We start from the raw sequence: 24,795 nt of genomic DNA on the forward strand, positions 1-24,795 counted from the left end.
AAAGTACTTAGATAAAAGAAAATTTCAAAAAATTAAAATAAATCCCTTGGTGAATGAGTTCTGGTCGAAAGGAATCGAAAAAAAAAAAGTTGTTGTGAAACAAAGTGGAAAAATTAAAATAAATAGAGATGAATTTTTGGGAAGAAGAGATTTTTGAATTTTTTTTTTTTTTTTTTTTTTTTGGAATTTTTGGTTGGGTTTTAGTTTTCGTTTTTAGATTATACAATTTTACAAATAATCATATACAAAATAGACAACAAACGAATAAATTTAATTCATATTAAATTTTATTTGAATAAATTGTTTTCATCGTTTGACTTTAAAATCGATTTAGATTGAAGAAAAACGGAAATTTTCTTGTACAAAAAGGAAAATTGCAAGAAAAACTCAAAAAAACTCAAAAAAAATCGTCAAAGAAAAAAAAAAATTTTTTTACACAAATTATTTCAATATTGTTATAGAAAAACTTTAATTCAACAAGGGATATGATTTCTTTCTTCGTGTATTTTTAAGTTGTCCAAAAATTTTGAAAATTTAGAGTAATTTGAACATAGGAATTTTATATATTTGATTGGGGAAATTGTCCCTAATCAAATAGCCCGATAAACTTTTCGCAATTCGATCTAAAGGGTCTAGAAATGGAACCGAGACATATTAAGCGTTCAGCATGTTACAATGCTATTATCAAAGATTTTCAGCCCACTAGGAAACAACTACGCTCCGATTGAAATAGATGCTCTAGCGTCTCATCCTTTTTTGAGATAACGTTCAGTGTAGCCTCTCGTAATCCGTACTTTGAACAGTTTTGATCAAAATATTACTAAGTTTCATTCTTAATTGTAGTGTGATATTATTACTTGATGTAAGCAAAATAAAAAACATTGTTCCACTTAAGAGATAAGCATGTCATTTTAAACAAATTAAAAACAACCATTACTGTTTACTATCTCTATACAATTTCTCTATATGAAACAGAAGTCTGCTCTTTTTTGTTTCTTTCATAAGTGTGATTTTAAAAGCCAAACTTAATAATTGTTATTTTCAAAAATATTTAAAAGAAATTTTTATTTTTATTATAGTAATACAATATAGAAACAAAAAAGAGAATGAGAAATAAATGATCTGAGAGAAAATTAAATTTTGAAATTGTTAAAATTTTTTCTCCAATAATCATAAAAGTATTCATTCAACCACAATAATCTTGTTTTATACTTGTTAAAATGCACTCTATTGTGTATAAATCGACTTGTATAACAAGTCTAATTTATTTTCCATAATAATATAACAACATTATCTTATATATAGTTAGAGAAACAACAATTTTCTCAAAATATAAATATAGAATACTTTTATAATATATTAATATTTACTATTAAAAATAAATAACACATAAAATTATTTAAATTAAACATTTTGTAATACAAAATTTAACAATATTATAAATTTATATGCGTATACATGTGTAGTATGTTATGTTAAACATAATATTATAAGTAACAAATAATTTTAGTCTATTATTCTCATTAATTTACTCACATATTTATATTATGACCTACAACCATAAAGTGTAAAGTAGGATAAGGCTTTTATTAAAATAGAATCTTCAAATGTGAATTTTCAATTGTTTTACTAAAAATTTAAAAGCGATTACATAATAATAGTATACAGAAAACGAGTTATAAACTTTAAATCTTATGTTTGTTACCTACGTATTCATAGTACTAGATGAACAATATTGAAAAAAAAATAGAGAATTAGGATCTTTGACCTAGTAATAGTAAGAGAAAGCAATAAATACTTATGTTACATTAGAAATGTCATAGGTTATAACTATTAAATTTGTATATAATGTGTATGAGTGCTAATGCACTTATATAAGGAATTTTACTTGCAATGGACTTTTTAATTTCTTAAAAAATATTTTAAAGGGAATATCAGAGATTAAAATTAAATATGCTATTATTTTTGGAAAATTTTTTATTATTTTAAAACTCAAACATATTATAATATATATTAAACTCATTTACATATTTAAAATGAGTTGAGGTTTGGTGCCTTCTTGTAATATCACACCAATTTTAAAATCCCTCTAATAATTAAATTAATGTAAAATAGCTAAAATTGAGTTCTACTTAACTCTTAATACAACTCACGCCTTGTATAGCATATTTTACGTAGCTTGTGAGCAAATTACGATTAAATTAGCCAACACTCCTAATTACAAAATGGTGGAAAATAAACAAATATTTTATTTGTTCCTAATTACAAAATGGTGGAAAATAAACAAATATTTTATTTGTTCTTTTCCACAAAGTTTGTGGCACAACTTCGAAAAAAAAAAACACATTTTTGATATCTCTCTTCTTTCAAAGTAGATTGAAACAATTTTCAAAACTTTAATATTTTTAAATTAAATAATTAAATATTTTTTTTTATATTTTTAAATAAAAACAATTATAATTCATTTGTTTTACTATAAATGAATAAATTTACATGAAAAGGAATTGATTTTGATCTGCAACTCATGAGATTTTCTTAATACAAAATACAGCAATAAAACAATTTCAATAAAAAAAACTCTTTTTATGAATATGCAGAGAAATAAGCATATTTATAGGCACTTGTATTTTATATATACAATATACATATAAATTTTCAACAATTTACTTTAAATATGCATATATTATATAAAAAATGTGTAATAAATAATTATGCAGTAGCCATATTTTTTAAAAGAATAAAATTTATTTTTCTCAATAAATTTAAAATATTCATTTGAGTAAGTACATGTACTTATGTAACAAATCTATGTATATATTTATATATATATATGTATATTTTAAAATATAATATATATTATTATATTATTTTAAATCCCCTTAATATCCTTATAATTCACTGTAATAAATAAAATACACCCACAATTACTATAATGTGAGTAAATGAGTATATACAGTGACGGGTTCAGGCATGTCGAGGCTGAAAAAGCTGCACCTTAATGCCTCAATAAAAAACAATATGAAAAGGTATAATTTTTCAATTGCCGCAGAGAAAATTAGGTTTCTTACAAAAAGAACTAAGACTTAGAAAGAAAACAATACCTTTTAAGCTTCAGGGTAAATCGAATCTTCCATCTTGCTTAAGAAATTTCTTTTCAGAGTTGCTGGAGATAAATTCGAAACCGGTTCGTGCTTCTTCACTGGGCATTTTCTGGTGAATTATCTCTTACACAAGCATCGGAAAATATCGGATTCCTTTTGTGCAGATTAATCTGGGACGATGAAGCTGGGATCTATGCACAAATATTTTGTGTGCATGTAGGTGAATTTCTTAAATTGTTAAATACTTTGTTGTTTGACCTAATTCATTAATCACATTGTTAAATACTTCGTTGTTTGACCGTCGTCGTTTTAGTCAGTATTTTTGCTGGTTCTTTCCAGGTTTTTCACATAGTTAATATGACCTCACTTACAAAGTATATAAATCTCATACGTTTTCTTTTAAATTATATACCTACATCTACCAAAATATTATATTCTTTTATATAAAATTTTTCATCAATTTTTTAATTTTTCACTTTAACTCTTATATACAATAATATACCTATGTTAGAATATGTAACATAACTCTAGTATGTAATGCACAATTTAAGAATTAAATTTATATTTTAACAAAATGTACATAAACTTTCTCACATATTTCTTATTTATGTGCACATACACACACACACATCCATAAATAAAACAAAATAAAATATAATATTTAGAATATAATATTTAAGTATAACAAAAATTGTAACACATATTATATAAATTTCTACAGTGTTATACTAACCTTCTTCACTGCCATACGATGAACAAGATGCATAATTTACAATTTGTCCGCAAATAAATAACAACAACGCCATTGTAAGCTGTTTAAATTTTTTGTAATCCAATTTTCTCATGATTATTCTTGAAGAAGTTTAGGGCGGAAATATTTCCGTAACAAAACAGCACAACACACAAAAAAGAAATGGAAACAAAACCAAAAAAAAAAAAAAAAGGAAAAAAATTCCGTAAAATGTTCCGTTTTTTTTTATTTAGTATGTTTTTTTTTTTTGGTTTGGTTTGCTTGTGTGTTTCTTTGTTTCTCTTTCCGCTTGTTTTTATTTACCGTTTCCTTACCATCACATAAATATTTATTTTTCTGTATTTGTTTCTCAAAATAAAAAAAAGAGATATTTATTTTTTCACTCTTATGCTCTTTTTTTTCTAATTTTATTCTTTAACTTATTTTCGACATTCTAGAATATTTTTTTTTAATTTATAATAGTTTCAAACTTTTTATAAGCAATTTTTTTGTTAAAATTCACCTTGTTGGTCTTCTCTTTTTTCATTTAAGAAATTTGTTTTCATTGTCATTTAAATTGAAATTTTCCACTTGTTTTATTCTTAATTTATTGCAAATAATTGAGAAAATCTTTTATAATTTTTGGTTGCATTTTTTAATCTTTGTTTATGTATATGTGTACCCATACATTCATACATATGGTGTGTTCTATAATGTGGTTAAAAAATACGCATTTAATTTAAAGTTTCCTGTTTTTCTTTCTTTTTTTTTTATAAAATTTAACTTTAATTTTGCTCTTTTAGTAATGTGGGATATTGGCAATTTAAAATTAACTTTTTTTTATTCTCTTGATAAAGTCACATTTTTTCTAGATTTGTTTTTGTTATTATAACGAACCTGTGTGCGTATGTGTTATTAATATAATTGAAAAAAAATTTTTTTTATATTAAATTTGGTTTTTTTTTTTAAATTTTTCAATTGAAAATTTTTTTTTTGACAATTAAAGGATTTCGATAACAAAATTATTTTTCATAGTTTCCATACAAATTTTTACAAATATTTAAAAAAAATAAAATAAAATGAAATAAAACAAAATTTTAAATTAATATTTAAAATTAAATTGATTGAATTAAAATAAATATTTTGGTATTAAATTGTAATATTAAATGAATGTTTTGTCAATAATGTGTCAAAATTTGTAAGAGAATATAGTCGTAAAGTTTTGCGCTTCATTTTTCCAAAAATTGTCACATTTATATGGTTTTATTTACAGATCTATAGATTTTCAAGAAAAAATGTCACTCTATACGTTTACTTCCTATGATGTTTTATTATAATATTGTGTCAGAAACTTCAACTGCAGAAAGTTGAGAACTTAATGTCAGAAAGTTCAAACCGTTTTTGATAAGAGTATGAATTTTTAAATTGTTAATTAATATTGCTTAATAATCACGCAAATGCGTTCTATTAAACTTTCGCAACTTTTAGATAGAGTTTATTTTAAAATCAATGGGACTTCATCTCCTGTCTACTAACTCTTTATGGGAACATTCTTAACATGTAACGGTGTTCTCTAAATTATTCTTTGTTATATAACGTATTCTACTTATATACAAGATAACAACTTGATTTTATACAAGCTATAAATAAAAATTGTATATAAAAAGGTCTGGTAAAAAATTATAGTTTCAGAAGAAGCACAGCTTCGGAGCGGATTATTAAAATATCTTTGTGCTGAATTGCAATATCTTCAATTTGTAAATACCTCCGTTAAAGTTAATCTAAGAATTCAGAAATAGAAGCTAGAGCATTTTAATTTTGAATTTTGTTTGTAACATTTAAAAGGCTAAAGAGATGACATTTGAAAAATTTATATGATGTCATTCAAAATGTAGACTTTTTGTAAGCAGACTGCCAAAGCAATCTGACAGTTGAATGAAAAAATTTATATGTTTAAAAAATCTTGCCAAAAACAATTTAAATCACGTACATAATCTCAAAAAAAATACATTAATTGTACAATTTAACGTTAACTATGAATATAATGATGATGAATTTAAAATAAATTTGTTATTAAAATTATTCAAAAAAAAAAGATTATGACGATCGCAAATATGTAATTTTCTTTTTTGCATCGTTTTCAAATATTTTCATATAAATAACTCAATAAATTAAATTGAAATCGGATTAGAGCGATTAAAATTGCAAAAAAAAAAATTCATATTTTCAATTTTATATGTGATTATTTTATTTAATTTAGATTCATCCGACAATATTTTGTTTGTTTTTTTTTTTTACTCTTATTATATTGGGAAATTATTTCAAAGCAAATCTGTTTGAATTTGTTTGCATTCATTGGCACTATGAATAATAATAACTGATTTGCTTAATATGTTGATTTTGGTGTATTACCCCGATTCGCCCTCCTCGAAAATGAGGTCCGGTAAATGAAAATATATTTTCATGAAAGTAGATGTTAAGTATCCACTTAAAACATGAAATCTTTAATCAAATATTTAGTTATGAAATGAACAAAATGGAATGGCTTAAACAATATTAAAATAAAAATGAATTATTTGTGGTGGATTTTAAATGAAAATTCCTGGTAAATGAAAGTTTTTGGTTTTATTTAGTATATTCGAACCGAAAAGTGCATTCTAAACTTCAAAATATTTTTTATCATAAATTTTTTTCATATATATAATCGGATCCTATAAAAACCCAATAAGCCATAAATTTTCGCGAATTTACCCTATTTTTCCTATTTTAGCCACAATAGGCATTTAAAATTTTTGAATAAACCCCCTAGTTTAGTTTATTTAGAGTGGGTAGGCGGTAGCCCCAACGCTTTCACGTAGCACTAGGCCAACAGAAAGCCCATCGCCGCCTCTCCACAGCACACCCACCCTTCTAAACCCTTGAAAAAGCTCAGCAGATCACTTACAGACACTTCTGAGAGCTCCTCCACTCCTTGGAACCGATATCCTCCAAAATAGCGTTCCGTCGCACTCGCACAGCACTAAGGTACGTCTTCCATCACTCCAAAATCTTGGCATCCCCGGCAAGTATCCGATGAGGACGCCTACTCTCCTAGCCATCTTTCCCAATATTCAGTGTCTCCTTTAAATTGTGACCCAATATATATCAGAAATGTGAAAACAAATAAGAACTCAATTCTTTAAAGAAAAATTCTCAATTTTTCGGAATAACTCGAATGCCATATTCAAATTCAAATATTTAATTTTAAGAAGTTATTAACAAAAATGTAATTAAATCTTAAATTAAATAACATTAAAGTTTCGAGATTTAAGAAAATTATTTTGCTTTTTAGAAATAAGTTCATAATAATACACACATACACGTTTTGCAATATTTTATAGTCCTTGCATAATGTTTTGCATAATTTTCTATTAAATCTTTAGATATGCAGACATTTGCAACATATACGCTTAATATCTAGAATTAAATTTACATACATATATAAATAAATGTATATAAATTATTCTAAATATTGTTTAATAAGCATTTTCAGAAAATTTTCTTTTAGAAATAAGATATCAAAAGTATATATACGATTCAAATAAAGAGCATATTCTACACAAGTGTAAAGGGGCTATATGATCATTATCTACAAAAAAAAATGTTAACATTTTATAATTTGATTTTGCGCTTCAATAAAATGAGTAATGTTGTTAAATTTTTCCGGTATATTAAATTTGGGAAAATCTTAAATAAATGCATTTTGTATATGACATTTTAGTATAACAATGTGGAAAATGTCTTGTATCATTATTATTATAAATTTTATTTACTAAGCATAATGTGATTTTAATTAATTTATTGTATTATTTTTCACTTGCACACACAAAAACACAACAATGTTATACTGACACAAAATTCCAAGAGCAGAACCTGAGTAATTCAAGAATAACAAATGAAACATAATATTATTAAATTACTTTTAGTAAATTTATGTTGTGCGTTTAGAACTTTGTGAGATTTGCTTTTGAAAATTTTTATAAAATCTTATTTATTTTAATTGTAGAATGGTGCATCTGCATGTTAAAATGATTGTAAACCAATATTGTTTAACGAAATTTCTTGCACTTTGTATTTTAACCTTTATATTAGATAAGTATGCAAAATTTAACAGAACACAACTGAAAAACGAAAAACTAGGTTGTTTTGTAGGTAAAAGAATTGTAGGCGAAGGGTTAAGAGATTGTAGTTGTTACGTCTTATGAGCTGAAAGCAATAAATGACCGATATTAACTAGTAATGAACCAGACACAAGAAATAACTTCAGTATTTGGGATTGTAGATTTCTGAAGAGAGATGGACATATAAATTCTTCCTCTCCAACTAATGAACCCGGCCTTGGTATACTTTAACCCCCCAATAATTATCCTACTTATACTGCTTGGAATATATGGAAATATTGAAGAAATCTTAAATTTTAAACAACTCTCCCAGAAGCAAATGAACAAAATTCAGTTTTTGTTAAGATTTCATTTTTGGGAAAAATTGTAGCTTTTAACCACCATATTTCTTTATAGTGTTTCGAGAATTCGAATACCTTATAAAAATTAAGAATATTCAAATTAAACTCACATTGTCATTACATGCAACTGTAAATTAATTAATTTATATTTTCTATTTAGAACAAATTCTAATTTACCCAATATTTTTAATGTCATACTCAACTACTTTTATTTTGACATAAAACCTTTCACTCTTTAAATAGAATAATTTAATTTTTTTACATAAAATAAAAAATTAGAAATTAAATTTTAATGATCACAAAGCCTTCTTTTACATCATTCTACCAACAAAATGTAAAAACAAGTACTAGAAATAATGGTAAAATAAACACGTTGCCTCCAATATACAAGACATAATTAAAATTCTGAAAACATTTTTTAAACCAAAAAAAAAAGCTTACCAATTTTTGCCTATCGTAGGTTGTCTTTAATGAAAACATTTTAATTGAATAAATAAATAACATTTTTTTTTTTGTTTTTCACGAAGCAAAATTTAAGGGACTAGAAAATTGTTACAAAAAAATTACATGAAAAATAACATTAACATTAACGCCAAAATATATGCAATTTAATTTAACCTTGTTCCATATTTTTTCGTTCAATATTTGAGATTTTTTCTCTGTTTTCTTTATTTTTTGAAAATTTTAAAGTATAATTTAATATTGCGTTGTGTATGTGTGCTAAAATAAGTAGGCATAGTCGTAATTTATTCTTTATATATATTTTCTTTATATTATAATATTACAATATTACATAATACTTTGTATATAAAATAGTACTCTGTTCGAAATTGAAAATTTTTCCCCCGATACCTTTAGTGGTAGACAGCATAAATGGTAAAATCGATAAAAGGTATTTAAAAAATGTGTGTTTCACAAAATACAACCGCTTATTGTACATACTATATTATTTTCAAAATTTATGTTACAAACATACCGGGCTATATTATATTATTACGTGCATTTGTATACAACTTAAATGTTAAATGAAGGGGCTCAATTAAATAAACAATAAAATAAATTCCCTTAATCCCATATATAATAAAATCCATTTACATTGTAGGAACCATAATTCTTGAATTTACGCATTTTATTATAAAAAAAAATCAATGATATTAAAATATCAATAAAACATTTTTTTTATCCTCTTTTATACCCTTTAGAAAATAAAATTCTTAAAAGAAAAAAATCAAGGGTATACATGGTTTTGTGGAATCGAAGCAAAAATAAAAATCAAATCCTGTTACTTTCCATAAGCAAAGTGAAAGCTATATACGAATTCTAATCTTACATTGTTAATTCTAATTATAACATAACCATCATTTTTTATTACCATAGCCTGTACCCTTATAATTTTAATCATTTAATACTATATTGATTATCTATATATACCAACTTCATTTACCGCAAAATTAAACAATCAAAGAAGAAAACAAGAGAAAAAAAAAGTAGCAATTATTTTTTAAGGATTTATTTTCATTAAGTGTAGAGCATTTAAATTTCACAGTTTTTCCATAAAATTAAGAACTAAAGGTGTTAATTCTCTTATACACATTTATATACAACAATTCACTCATGTTATTGTGTTTTCATATAGATACATATTATATGCAAATGATATTTCAAATTTGTTGTTAGGTTTGTGATTAGGTTTAGGTGTGGCTACGAAAAGAGGCAACTAAGAGATCAGGAGAACGAGAGCTAATATTAGAGTTAATAATGATTCTTAAAAATAAGTTGAAAAACGAACATCACAACCGCGATATCACGTCTATTGCTTAACGTCGATTATTAGTTTGAGCCCATATTCAAATAGCGACGGTGGATGTTGTTAAAGCGCATATATTTTAAGAAATTTTTTCGAATTGACTAAATTCTATTAATATGAATGTTGTGACCAAACTTGTCAAAATGACTACTCTCATTGGATATAAACCACAGTCGTCTTAATACTTTGTTCCATATTATTTTGAAAAATTGATGTTGTTTCCACCGCAGATTAGTCATCGTAGATTTTTGCTTTAATAAGCCGCGTTGAAAATTACTGATAAACGGAATTTTATTTGTCAATTGTTACTGTTTTCGATCAGAGTCAATTTGTATGCAAAATCTCTTAAATAAAAGAGGCATTATTTTGGTCACAATCTCATAAGAACATTTATCCCAGAGTTAGTGGAACCGTTTCACACCTTCTCAAATTCTCAATTGCTTTTCTCGTATTAATTTTCTAGTTTGCTTCATTATTCCTTTCACAGAGTAAATCAACAATATTAAAAAAAATCAAATAGAATAGAAATCAAGAAAGCGGAGCAAAAATGAAAAACCATTTATATTTGTGTGTGTGTAAGCCTTTAACATGTACCAAATACAACAATTTTTTTTTATCTCTTTCTCGCATATTTTTTTATTTAAAATTCCATTTAACCGATTCTGATCCTCCTATAATCACCACAAAATCCTATATAATCCACAAATGTCTTCATGCCTATCCGTGTATCATAATATGCAATGGGGCAGAGGAGGTATAAAAATTACATTATGAGAAAAAAATACATTAAAAAAAAAGAGAGAAACAAAAAAAAACAAAGTCAACAACAATAAACAAAAAAAATAACTGTGGGTTAAATACAAGTGCCGAGTGGATACAAAAAAGAAAAACAAGAAAATTAAAGAAAAAAAAAAACAAACGATGCCACCCTTTTTTGAAAAGTACACCCCTATTTTGGTTTCATTTCGTTGTTCTTTCCGATTATTTTGTTTCTTTATTCTATTATTATGAATGAATAAAATTTTGAAACTCAGTGTATATATAGTGTGAATCTCATTTAATCGGGACTTTCTTAATTTTCATTATCCTCTTTTATTTTCTAGTTTTCTTTATTTTCTGTTTCCATTTTTGTTTTGGTTTTTTTTTTTGGTATAATTTTAAATAATTTTAGAGTAAGAACATTTTCCTTAAATTGACTTTTCATCAATTTTGTCAGTTATGTGCAAAAGTTTTGTTTTATGCGTATAAATTGTACTTTGTAGCTATTGATCAACTTGTGATCTCTAATAGCCCGTTGTATTACCCTCACGAGTCCATGGCATCCTCTTGTAGCATTCGGTCAACTTCAAACCCTTTGACAATCTCGAATAACTTGCGAGGTTTAGCATACCGCAGGCTCAGGGCCAGAAGCGTTATGAATTTTCCTTCTCTCGTCAATTGGTGTTGACCGATCACATTGCAATTCTACTCTTTTCTATGCAAAACTCATAATGTGTGATGTACAAAACAAGATAATTCAATATAATTTTTAATTGTTAATACTTGGTGCTGACGGAATTTTAAAAGTGGTTTCTTAATTTAATATTCGCTTTTTATATACACTTTTTAAAATTTTTCCAAATGAGCTTTAACAACACCTTTTTTTTAATACGGATTCGTTTTCTTGTTATAGTTAAAATATTAATCTTGAAGTTTTTAGGATTTGTTAAGACCGACCCTATGCTGTTATTATGATGGTCTATGGTTTTTTTTTTATTTACATTTATTTTTGTTGAGGTTTTCTAGTAATTTGGTCTGTAGTTATATAGGTATGTAGATAATGTTAGTTTATATTTATTATGAAAATGAATCTATTAAAAAGTCAGTGACAAAGCTACTATGCGCTATTATAATGAAAATAATGAAAATAGAGAAGATTCTCTTTATGAAAAACTGAAAGTTCTATAGTGAATTTAAAGTGGATAATCAAGAAAAGCCGATAAAGGAATGTATGTATGTGCACATATATTAAGAGAAAATTGTAGGTACGTAAATTATTTTAAGAATACTAGAGTAGAAAAGTGAAGTGCGACGAGTACAGTATATGATAAAAATATAGAAAGAAAAAATTAAAATGAAAAAGATATGTGGAAAAAGGACAAGAAGAAAATGTAAAGGACTTTTCTGGCATTTTTTTTTTCTTTGTTTTATTGTTTTTGTACTTCAGCAGGAGTGTATGGTTTTCTTTTCTTCTTTTCCCTTACGAGTGTTATTTTTTTTGTTCTTTTGTTTTTTGGTTTTTGATTTTTATATTTTGTTTTTTTTTTCTCTTTTCTCTGTTGATGCCTTTTTGTGATTTTTCTTATTTCTTATGTTTAACTTACATGTAGCTCTGTCTCTTTTATACACACACAATGAATTTGATGTGTTTGTTTATGTTTTGTTATTTTGTTTTGTTATTTTGTTTGTTCTATGAAATGTGCTTATATGTCTTTATATTTTTTTTGTTTGTTTGCATTTTTCTTGTCTTATTTACTGTTTTTCATTATTATTTATTCAAATAGATTTGTTTGGGAAAGCTTTTTAGTGAATGTTTGTATATTTATGTATGTATATGTGTGTATTTAATTCTTAAAGTATATTATGTATAATAATTATACAGCAGCGTACTGGGAGCGTTTGTTTTACTTATATTGATTCTGCTTTTTTTTTGTTTTTGTTATTTAAAAAGAGAAAAAGAGACTATTCAGAAAGTACTTTGCAGCTCTTAATCTAACATTACGTCTTTATTTCTTCATCATCTTATGTATTCTTTTTGGTTCATCATCTTCTTAAAAAAGAAAACTTCTTAACTTTGTTGAATTGTATCATAGAGTCTACATACATGTCAACATACACACATAAAATACGTATAATATTATTATAGATAGAATCGAGAATGAAGTGTCATTTATATATAAATATTCATATATAATATGTTAGATTGAGTGTCACATATGATAATATAACAATGGTTTAATATGGTACCTCATCTCTAATATAGTACCTCATTTCTTTTATATAATAATAATAATAATATGTAAACTCAGAGGTGCTGTATACACAATGATAAATAATATAATATCATTGTTATTATTATTGTTGTTTGTTAAGTTTCTTCTACACTTTCTTCTTTTTGTTTAAGGATAAATTTAATATCCTTGAAACGTGTATATGTATATATAAATCATAAAAATACATTCAGTATCTAAAGTTTTGTATGTGGGATAAAAATAAGTTTTTCTTCTAATTTTCTTTAATATTAAGATTTTAAAAAGGTAAAATTTAATAAACACGTATAAGAAAAAATAATGATAATTGAATGCAACTGCACTAGAAGGACTTTGATTATTCAAAAAAGCTATTACTTTATTATCTATGCCGTTTATTACGTTGTAGAATTCAATGTTAATTATAATTGGAGGGATAGCAGCTATTGGCTAGGTACGACATAGTATGCGTTTGGGTTAAAATGAATCCAGCATAAGCATAAACATTCCGGACGGTATATTTTCGATGATTCAAATAGTTTAATATCGAAGTTTTACAACTGACAACTCCTATTCACTTAAAATTATTATTGTAATTATTACGGAATTATAGAGCAGACAAAAGGGGTTAGTAATTAAAAAATTTTTAAGATATTTTATTCTGACATACAGATAAGCAAAAACTGTTTCATTTCGAGTTCGTATAAATTTTTATAATGAGAGCTTAGACAGAAGAATGTAGATTGTATATTAGGACGTTGATGCATTGTCACCTTAAAAATTTCTTGTGTCCGAATCTCTTCCTCTTCACGAGCGCTCAGTGTCTTGCTTAAAGTTATTGCTGGTACCTACCCCCTCGAGACCCATATTTTGGTATATTCGAATAACTTTTTCGGGGGAATACCTCACAACGACATGCCCAACAGCGAGGGTCAACCTTAGCTTTGCCTGCTATTATGGATCAATGGTCGACACTCATTGAGAAGGAATATAGAGGTCAGTTTTCCTGTTGTACAGTATCTCCAAAACCCGTTAATCCTTAAGTTATCTTTGTGTATTTGCTTCTTAAACCTGCAGTATTCCGTCATGAAATCCGTGAGAATTCACGGATCACGAAAGAGTGAGTACAGAGTTAGAGTACGCTCATCTGTCCGATAATCAAATCAAATTGTGTGTATAAAATTTGATCTGGAAACAATGACTCTGATAAAAATGAAACATAGTTCTTAAATTCATAATGTCAATTCATAATTTTGCAAGAAAAAATATTCACTTATTCTAAGAAAATGTGTTTCCAAAAACACATTTTGAAAGAGGTGAAAAGGTAGAGATTATTCTACAAGAGGTGAAGCAGAACTTGAGTAGAAAACTGATCTTGGTTATGACAAAAAATTTATTCTAGTCAAATCCAATGGTGTTTAATGCAAATTGTGCTACTCTTACAAACCATTTTTATTACACTAACTAGCTAAAATTAATTTTACGTGTAATTATTGTAATTTAACTTTGGTATTTTAACATTTTCCCATTTAACTATAAAAACTATTCTAATATCTATAACTATAAGAACACATATGAAATTTTCTAACTACTTTCTTCCTCTATATTCACACTATTATTCTCTTCATCTCTCAATTCAAGATAAAAGGGGAACATAAAAAAATTAAATAAAAATAAAAAACAATTTTGAATATTTTTATCCTCAAAAAAAAAACATTTTTTTTTTTAGTATAGTTTGTTGCCTGTCGTTATTCCTCAGATGCCTTCTATGCTCTTATCTTAAGCATCATAGCAAAACAACAAAACATTTATGATGAGAGTAAAGAGGTTAGCTCCCCTCTCTTCTGCATCATTCTGACGTAACTGTATAAAATTTATATAAAATTATGTATAATGTGTTTCACATTAACTGTATATGAATGAGAATGTGGTTTAAATTTTAGATTTAAAGCACGTGATAGAAATAAATTTTCCACTTTATATTTTTAAGTTGAACATTTTTTTTGATAGTGAATTTTTTTTTTCTTAAAATGAAAAATTAAAAATATGATAAATGTATGAATGTTTGTATTCATGTATATATGTAAAATTGGATATATTTACATATATTTGTACATAATTAATATGTGCACATGCTATAATTCTTTTATATAAAAATAAATTTAACGGTATCTTTTTAAGGGCTGATTTTAAACCTATTCAGAGATAATCATAAAATATACAAAATTACAAATATAGCTGTGATCGCCGTATTGTGATGCATAGCTGTAAATAACGAACAGTTGGGATTCTTAGCTGGGTCACTAACATAAGTGACCCAGATCAAAACTCGTACAGTTTGAACTGTAACAGTTGATGTTTAAATAGACAGGGATAAGACAAAAGTTTTGATGTCGGCTTTGGATGGATGGTGTTATAATTCAAAATTAATTGAATATTGAAATGCTAGTGGAACAAATTTACTAATTTAATGGAAAATCATATAGTTTAGTAAAGATGAATCCTAGATTTAGAAGGCTTTGAGGTGAGGAATTGTAATAAAAAATCCGTCATTTTGGAAAGGAAATAGTTTATTTAGCTAAATGATTCTATTACTAATAGTATTCTTGACTACTTTCCTGTTATAACAAGCTTTAAAAAAACCGAATGCTGTTGTTCCAATTTCTTAACTGTAAAAATAATTATTATACATGTAATGTAACTCAGGAACGAGAAGAATCTAATATTGTGTAAAAATCAAAAAGTAAAGTCGAGATTCAAAGAAAACTAAAAAAAAACTAAATTCATATAAATAAAACATACAAAATAAAAAAAAGGAAAAGAGAAAACTAAATTTAGAGAGAAAATTTCGTAAAATTCTTAAGAATTTCTGTTAAAAATGCTTATGATGTTCGGTATATAGTGATGATGTTAGTGATTATTATGATAATGATTAAAAGAAAATCTTGCCTTTTGGGTTGGTTTTAATGTGATTAATCACCGACACTAAAATTTTACTGTAATGAGAGAAGATTTTTATTATACTCATTACTCCTATTTTGTGTACACTACACACATACACTAATGTATGAATGGCTTTGTTTTTCTTGTCTCTTACCCTGTTTCAAGTTTTCTTTTTTGAAAATGTGATTATTTTTTTTTTGTATTTTTTCTCTTTTGACTCCCTAACCGATTTCATCTTTATTTCGTGTATATGGGATGAGAACAGAGAGAATATCTATATTAGACTTGAAAAATACGTGTACAATTCAAAATACATTGTGTTATTATACAAAAAAATGTATGAATAGAATAAGAATGAATGATACCATTTGACTCTAATAATACTATACATGAACATGGGGTATATGAATGAGTCAAAAAGAAGAAGAAAAAGAAGGAGAAAAAAAATATATTTTTACATTTTTTATTGACGTAATTTGTTTTAGTACTTGACATTTAACACAGTTTTAAATGACCTGCAAATTAGATAATTTGAATCGATTTTTCTTTCTTTAGAACAAAAAAAATAAAATACAAATGAATATCATACTAAACCAAACACCGAAACAAAAAAAAAAAATCAAAAAAAGAGAGAAAAAAACTCTCAGGAGCAACCTATATTTTTTTTAAGGCGTAAATGCATACGTTTTTAGTTATTTTGTGTCCCGTATAGACATAAAAGGTGGAAAAGTGTCATTTAGTATAATAGGAATAACACTGTAATTGTTTGAAATAAGTAGGAGAATTATTTTGTATACACACGTACATACGTACATATGTTATGAACGAATGTGTAAAATGAATTTAGATATTTTTTTTAAGAGACGTGATTTTTTAACAAGATTTGTTTGTATATTATGTTAAATGAAATATTTGACATAATAGAGTGGGTGTATATTTAGATGATATAGATGTACGTAAATATCTTGTATGTCTGGCCGTCTGTCAGCAAAATATAAGAAATTGGAAAAAGAATTATTTGCATGAGTACCTAGACTAGGCGCGTGTGTGAGTATTTGCAAGTTATTCAAAATCGTATTATAGAAATTGTATTAATGAATAATATTGAAAAATTTTCTAGACGCATTAAAATAAAAATAGGGTTGAAAACTCTTTAAATCTTTAAAAAATTTTATGACAATAAATAAATGATTAATTTAAGAGAGAGAGAGAAAGTCGATGATAATTTTTATGTTTAATCAATTTCGAAAATCAAAAGTTAAATATATATTCGAATATTTTCGAAATCACGCAAGAATGCTATTTTTATATAAATATTCGAATATTATTTCAATCGCAAAAATCTTTTATGTATGATTTTCGAAAATATTCTAATATTTTTTGGATTTAGCAAAGAAGTATATTTAAAAATATTCGAATATTTTCGAAAATTCTGTATAAGTTTTTCGAAGACATTTGAATCATTTTGAAATTTTCTGTATAAACGAATTTCGAAAATTTTCGAATATTATCGAAATTTTCTAAGCATGAAAATATTGAAATAATTTCGGAATAAATAACAATGTCTAATATGAATTCTACAATTTAAAATAACTCATTTGTGCTGAATTGATGTAGATTCCGTTTTCTTTCGGAAGTTCAATAATTGTAATTTTTTTTTTTGTAAGACTTAAAAAATAATGAAAAGTTTTCTTTTTAAAAGTTAAAAGAAACAACTAGGAATGGAAAATTTTTCTTTTCCTTGTAAATTATTCTAACTTTAAATTTATTGGCAAAAAATGACAAGTAAAATGAAGATTTCCTAATTTGAGGTTTTCTACTTTTCTTCCTTTTTATTTTTGTTTTTCTGCTTAAGGGAATATTTTGGGGGTGTACTCAAAATGCACCTCTCATAGTAAAATTTTCTCTGCATCTTGGTGTATTTTCACTCTACATTCTTTATTATTTTATTTGTATATTTTGCGGTTCGACATTCATTTTCGAAATTCATTTTTAAATAAAAACTTAATTTTATATATGAAAAAATTTGCTTTTTTGTTCGAAAAGTGAAAAAATTCAGTAGACAAGGAAAAAAGACATAAATTTAAAAATAAATTATCACTCAAAATGAAATGGAGAAGAAAAAGTTTCTGTTTTTTTTTTTTTTTTTTTTGTATCCAACCTCTAATATCCTTCCGTCTTGATTTTTTCTTATACTATTTTATGCAAGCACTTCATTTAATTCAATTTCTATTTACATTATTGAAATTAAATTTAAAAATTGTTAAAGAAAAAAGGATATGCCAAGAAGAAGGCGCCATTACTTTTATTCAATTTTCGATTGAAAAGTACTTTTTTTTTTTATTTTTTAAAAAAGGGGGGGGGGGGAGAATATTTTTAAATGCAAAATAATAAAGATATCAATATTCAATAAATATTTGAATGCACATGTAGTAAAGACCATATAGATATTATATGAAAGTCCTATAAAATCTATGGCGAGGAACAAACTGTTGTGCCTTAGCAGTAGGTTGGGAAAGAATCTAGCTAAAACATCGAATAGATTGAGTTTTGTTTATGCCACCACCGAAGAAACGGCTCACGAAATAATTATCCGCTATAGAAATTCCATTATTTTAGTGTATTTTACACATGAAACGAGGAGTGATTATAAATACAGTCACTTGAACTGCTATTCAATTTCGTTACCTTTACCAAATATGTTCGAAATTGATAATCGTGTTGCAAAAATTCAAAGTGAATTGGAGTGAACCTTTTTTTTTTATGTAAGATTAATGTCCTGTTTTAAGAAATGTTCTCAAATTCAATAATATTTCAAATTGAACTTAGTGTTAACAATATTAAAAGATGTGCCCTCATAATATGTGTAGCAGAACAGCCGTTGTCACTTCAAAATACTAGTGGTTTCGTTGACTCTATTTTCAAATATTTAAAAATTATTTTAAATAAGTCAATTATTAATTATTTTTGTAAAACATATTTATTTTCAAAATGTATAAGTGAGTAGTTGCGCTTTATTGTTTAATTTTTGCTATATCTACGATAATAACAACAATTTATTAAGATCTTTCTTCTTATATACTTGAACTCTTTTCTATTATTTTTGTGTACTGTACAAAATAAAGCAGCTGCAATACAAGAAAAACAACCTGTGGTGGCAATAAACATTTATTTTTTTTTCAAAAGGATACTCAATATTTAAGTTAGAATGACACTGATACTTAACCTATATTTATATTTATCTTGAATCAATATTAGAAACTTTTCCATTTTCATACTCTTATTCTTTAGTTTTTATACATATAGGTACGTTTATTATGACCTAAGGCAATAGAAATTTTATTAAATAGGTCTTTCCTTCAGAAATTGGTAAACTACACAACACTCTTGTTTATTTTCTCTATTGCTTTACTCTTATAGTTCAAATATTTATGGAGTATGATGAAAAGAGGAGAGAGAGGTAAGAGAAATTGAATGAAATAAATTTTTCAAAAATTTTGAAACATTGAACTTTATCGGAAACTGAAGTTGACGTTTAAGTACTTTAGAAAAATAAAAATGTCAAATTTTGGTTTTTTTTTTTTTTGTAACTAACCAAAAAATTTTCAGTTTTCAATAAAGTTTTTATATATTTTTTAACTGAATACTTAATATATTTGTAAAGCAATCTATATTATTTTGAAAAATATTGAAGAGTGTGTTGTTGTTTGTGAAAATTGAGAGAATATTTCTGAGCATTTCTATATTATTACACCTATTCCTATATAGATAGAGTTCTAGTTTTTATGAGAAAAATTTTACGATAGACGCGTTCTTACATCATGTGCATTTGTTTGTGTTCATTTCGTCTATGATATTTTGTTGAAATTTCTAAATTGAAAAAAAATATATATGTACGTGTACATAATGTTTGTATATTCTATGTAATTGTACGTTAAATAGAAAAGTTCTATACAAATATGGTTAAAAAGAAAACTTATTGAAAAAATAAAAATTGTGTACCAATGCTACAATATCTATAAGAAAATTGTAAGTGTCCTCTTAAATATTTTACAAAAAGTATTAATTATTGATATTAATGACACTTTGACATTAGTAAATATTAACTGGGAGAGAAAAATCAGTGATAATTTCAATTCAAGCCATTAGATATAAAAATATTTTTGATGTGAACAGCATTTTTAATAAACAATACGTTGAATAAGAGAAAGTTAACAATATTAGTACGGGTAAAAATTTGTAAACAATTTTTGGTAGGAAGTGATTTTATTTAATTCCTAAGAAGAAATTTTCGGCACTTTAATTGACTGTGCTTATCAGTATAACCAGTTATACGATAGTAATCAGTTGAAAAAACTTTAAACACTAATAATTTTCGAAATCTTCCAACGCATTGTCTTATTAAACTAGAAGAGATACAGCGCATTTCCTGATCACCAGTTACTCACAGAATTCATCAATATATATCAAGAAGATATTAAGTTGTAGCAAAAATTTCTGTGCACATATTTGGAAAAATATTATTTAAAACTGTAAACGTGTTTTCTGACTAAACTTAGAGCGATTCTGCAAGTTCTTTTTTTGTGATTACTAGCAGTTTGTTCTGGCTTATCAAAACGAAAGCAAATTGTCAACAGGAACTGCAGAAAATGAAATTCAATACATCCGAGCATTATATCCCAAGTTTTTGTTCTCAGACATACTTATGCTGAAATAGTTTTAGAGGAACCCATCATACTTTCAGTTCATCAGTAAAAACCTAACAATATTAAATTATCTGTTATACAAGTGAGTTATTAATTAATTATTTATTAAATATTTTACGAATTTTTTAGAACTTAAGAAAAAAATTTATTTCATATATTCTTTACCTTTAAATCAATAAGTTTAATTACCTTTATTAATTTTCTGTAAAATTTACACGCATACATACATGTATTTGTATATCTGTTTCGAAAAGACAAAACCTTTTGAATCATACATAAATAAAAAAGGAACTACTGAATTATAAATCAATATGAAATATTAAATGTAGTAAAGTATGAAGGTATGTAAATGAAAATAAAAATCTTGTATGTATGTATGTAATATCACCATCTTCATATTGGTAAAATCAAATTTTATTAAAATTTAAATATTTTTTATATTCAAATTGAAAATGTTTCCAAAAAAATATGAAATCTCTTATTGCACATATAACAATAATCTGATATGATATAAACATAAGATTGAAAATTGGGAAATAATATCTATAAGGAATAATTTATTTGAATATCAAGCAGGAATCATCAGGAATAAAAGATTTAAAAATACCAACAACAATAATAACCAGAGCAAAGATGAAGATATTGTAACATTGTTGCCCTTATTTTACTATATGCATATTGTACATTGAACGTATTTTGAAAATTCAATGAATCAAAAAAACATGTCTGACAATAAGAAAATCGTACATGTTCATACACACATATATAAACTGATATTATTAAATATTGTGTACAATATGATTGCATTTTAATATTTAAGAAATTCAAATTCAAAATTATTCAAGTCGAAAAATCAAAAATTTTTTTTTTAGAATTTGAATAATTTGAGCCGGAAAATTCTTTAGTAATATCATTCTTTAAAGAAGTTAATGATAAAGATTTGGTTTTGACTTAACTTTGGAAATTGGACCCAAGATTACCATTTGGGTCTCATGTTATGAAGTAAACAATATAACGCAAGTTTATAGAATAAGTATGTTTTCATAAATTTTGCTTGATGAAAATGCAATGACCTGCTTAAATTAAATTTGAATCAAACATAGTGCAGTTGCAACATCAAACACAGATGTTATGTATCAAATTTTCTTTAAGATTTTTATTAAATCAAACAATGTCAGTAAACAATGTTTGATGGTGAAGACTCTGACAAACACAGTTCAGTTTTCCCATCAAACACAGATGTTGTACATCAGATTTTTTAAAAGTTTTTAATTGAATCAAACAAAGTTAATAAACAATGTTTGATGGCGGACATTCTGACTGTGACAAATGTACAAAGTTTTTACTTGAATCAAACACAGTTGATTCAATTCAGAATATTTGTTGGTCGAAGCGCTGACTAATAGCTACTATTATTATCTCTGAATGCTGATCAAAAATCGTTACATATTTTAATAACAACCATAATTTTATTGTATTTCACTATTACATTTTGTCACTTGTATGATTCTTTTTCTCTTTACCTGGGAATACAATTTTTTAATAAAAATACCGTATGAATATCAATTTTTCCTAACTGAATTTTAAGTAAATGTTACATAATATTCTAATATATATACAAATTATTTGTCAATACAATATGTATACAAAAATGTGTATTGGTGTGTTATTATTCTGTTACATATTATATACTATTCGATTATGATAATTCGAATATACATGTATGATTAGTTAGAGTGTTGTATAGCCAACACAAGTTGGTTGTGTGTATTTAATACAGAAATAGCTTGTATTGTATTTGATAAAATCTCTGTACAACTCTCTGATATTAAAAATATTTAGATTTTCTTATTCCCTTCTATTCTATTAACAATCTCCAATATTGTTTTTTAGTTTGAAATCACAATTACAATATTTGTTGATGGTATTCATACTTTTTAAAATGTTATTGATAAGTAATTGCGATTGTAGTTTTATTTTCACCATGCTTCGGATAAAATATAGAGCTATAGAATTGTAAAATAAGCTTTAACTTTAATAATATTATACCATTTGCACTCCTCAGGTCATATTTGACATCCAGTAAAGACTAGCGAGTGATTATTTTTGACAGTTTCTTTAAACTCATTTATATTTTTTCCTAGAACTTGTTTGGGGGTAATATTTAATAAAAATTTTGATAGACCACCTCTTGTATTAGATCCTTTTACTATTATTTTCTATTTTTTTTTTAAATTTTCATTTAATTGCCTCATATCTTTGCTTTCGTTTCTCACCATTGTTTAATTAGCAATAAAACAAATGTGCTTGTTAAAAATCAGTGAACAGTGTCCTACCTTTAAATTAAAATTCTAAGATAAATTGTAATAATTTGAGAATGGGAAAAAATTAAGAGTAATGTATTTTGAAACGTATGTAAACAAGGAATAAAAGTCAATCAAATATCACAATTTTCTTTTAATACAAATAGTATAAAATAAAACAAAGTTCTGCACAAGAAAATTCGAGTCTACGATTTCATCCATAGGATTAAGATGATAAATAAGTCATAGTATCAATTTTTTCTTTGAAAAATAGCATAATGCGGATCCTGTAGCTTTATTAAAGAAACTTTGTAAATTTCATGTTATTGTTTCGTTAGACTATTGTTTTATTTTGTCATGTACTCCGTCGCTTTTTTAGTATATTCAGCATTTTAGCTGAGATCTGAACTGTGGAGAATTTTGTAGCTGAGATCTGAATTGTGGGTAATTTTGTGGCTGAGATCTTAACTGGGGGTAATTACATGATTGAGATTTGAACTGTGGGTATATTGTAGTTCACAGTAGAAATTTAAAAAGTTTTTTGACAATAACTGCAGAATATTAATTTTATAAGTCTATGAAAGTGTTTCATGTTTAAATTATTTAGAGATTTACAATAACACTGAATATCCTTTGGTGCATAATTAGTTTTGTTGTCTTAACAATCTTCTAAAAATTAAGAGAATCTGGTAAATTATAACAAAATCTTACGTATATTTAATTTTTAAACATACTGTATTATCAAAAATATTCATTCAAATTTATCCATTACTAGATTTTAAGATTACAGAATTTGCACCTGAACTATCTACAATTTTATTTATTTTTTATTCAGATTTAGTCAATTAGTTTTTTACCTACTGTAAAGAATTTTACAGTATTTTTAAAATTCTGTTTTAGTATTAGTTCTAAATTTTAGTATTATAATTTGATTACAAAATATTTTGAAATAAAACAAAACTATATGATTTACTTATCGATTTCTTTTTCGTATCAAAAATAATTTTTGTTATTACTTACAATATTCTTTGATACAAAAAACTCAATAGAATTTACACCTGAGCATGATTGTATGAGCTGAAAGTGCATTGGGATTGTATCTTGAAATTATTTTAGTAAAAAATTAAATTAATAAATTTGTATATTGGTCAAATTATTTTTAAATTATTGAAATAAAAATGAGAAAGTTACAAAAAATTACTTAAGAATTAATTATTATTTCGACTATATTGTTTAATTGAGCAAATTGCTAGGATTTCCAAATAGGTGCCTTAATATTTTTGGTGATAAATTTAAGATTGATAATATTGTGAGTGAACAAATGTTGGATTACTTGGTATTAATACGAAATATCATTCAAACTGCTTTAATTAGATAATAATCAATAGCCTCTACCTAAAGCGTCAATTATCAGGCATTTCTTATAGCTATAGCCAACTCTTTTCTACTCTATTAAATGCCTGTCTTTCATTTCATAACTTTCAATAAAAATAAAAAGCGGAAAAAACGTTTTTGAGAAAGCAGCCGTGGAATGAATTGTAAAATTTTTAACATGCGGTCCAGTGTTCAGTGTGTTGAGATCACTTTGAATTCTCGTTCAAATACTAGATTCTCAAATCGAATTGCTGGTGCATTTAAGAAAAGAGAAATTTTTTAAAGAAAAAATCTTATCATTTTAATTAATTACAACTCTTTT

The 24,795-nt window shown here is 25.5% G+C and overlaps 1 protein-coding gene across 2 annotated transcripts in view; it reads right to left on the reverse strand.

The window, feature by feature from the left end:
• LOC129615860 (lachesin) overlaps positions 1–24,795 on the reverse strand; it is a 103,470-nt gene that overhangs the window by 64,173 nt on the left and 14,502 nt on the right. For both annotated transcript variants that reach the window (XM_055531263.1, XM_055531254.1), the window contains exon 2: positions 3,835–4,728. In XM_055531263.1, coding sequence (XP_055387238.1) covers positions 3,835–3,946 — 112 coding nt within the window. In that variant the 5' untranslated portion in view covers positions 3,947–4,728. The remainder of the gene's footprint in view (positions 1–3,834; positions 4,729–24,795) is intronic.

The sequence above is a fragment of the Condylostylus longicornis genome, unplaced genomic scaffold (assembly GCF_029603195.1).
Source record: "Condylostylus longicornis isolate FDR11 unplaced genomic scaffold, ASM2960319v2 ptg000005l, whole genome shotgun sequence".
Taxonomy (NCBI): Eukaryota; Metazoa; Arthropoda; class Insecta; order Diptera; family Dolichopodidae; genus Condylostylus; species Condylostylus longicornis.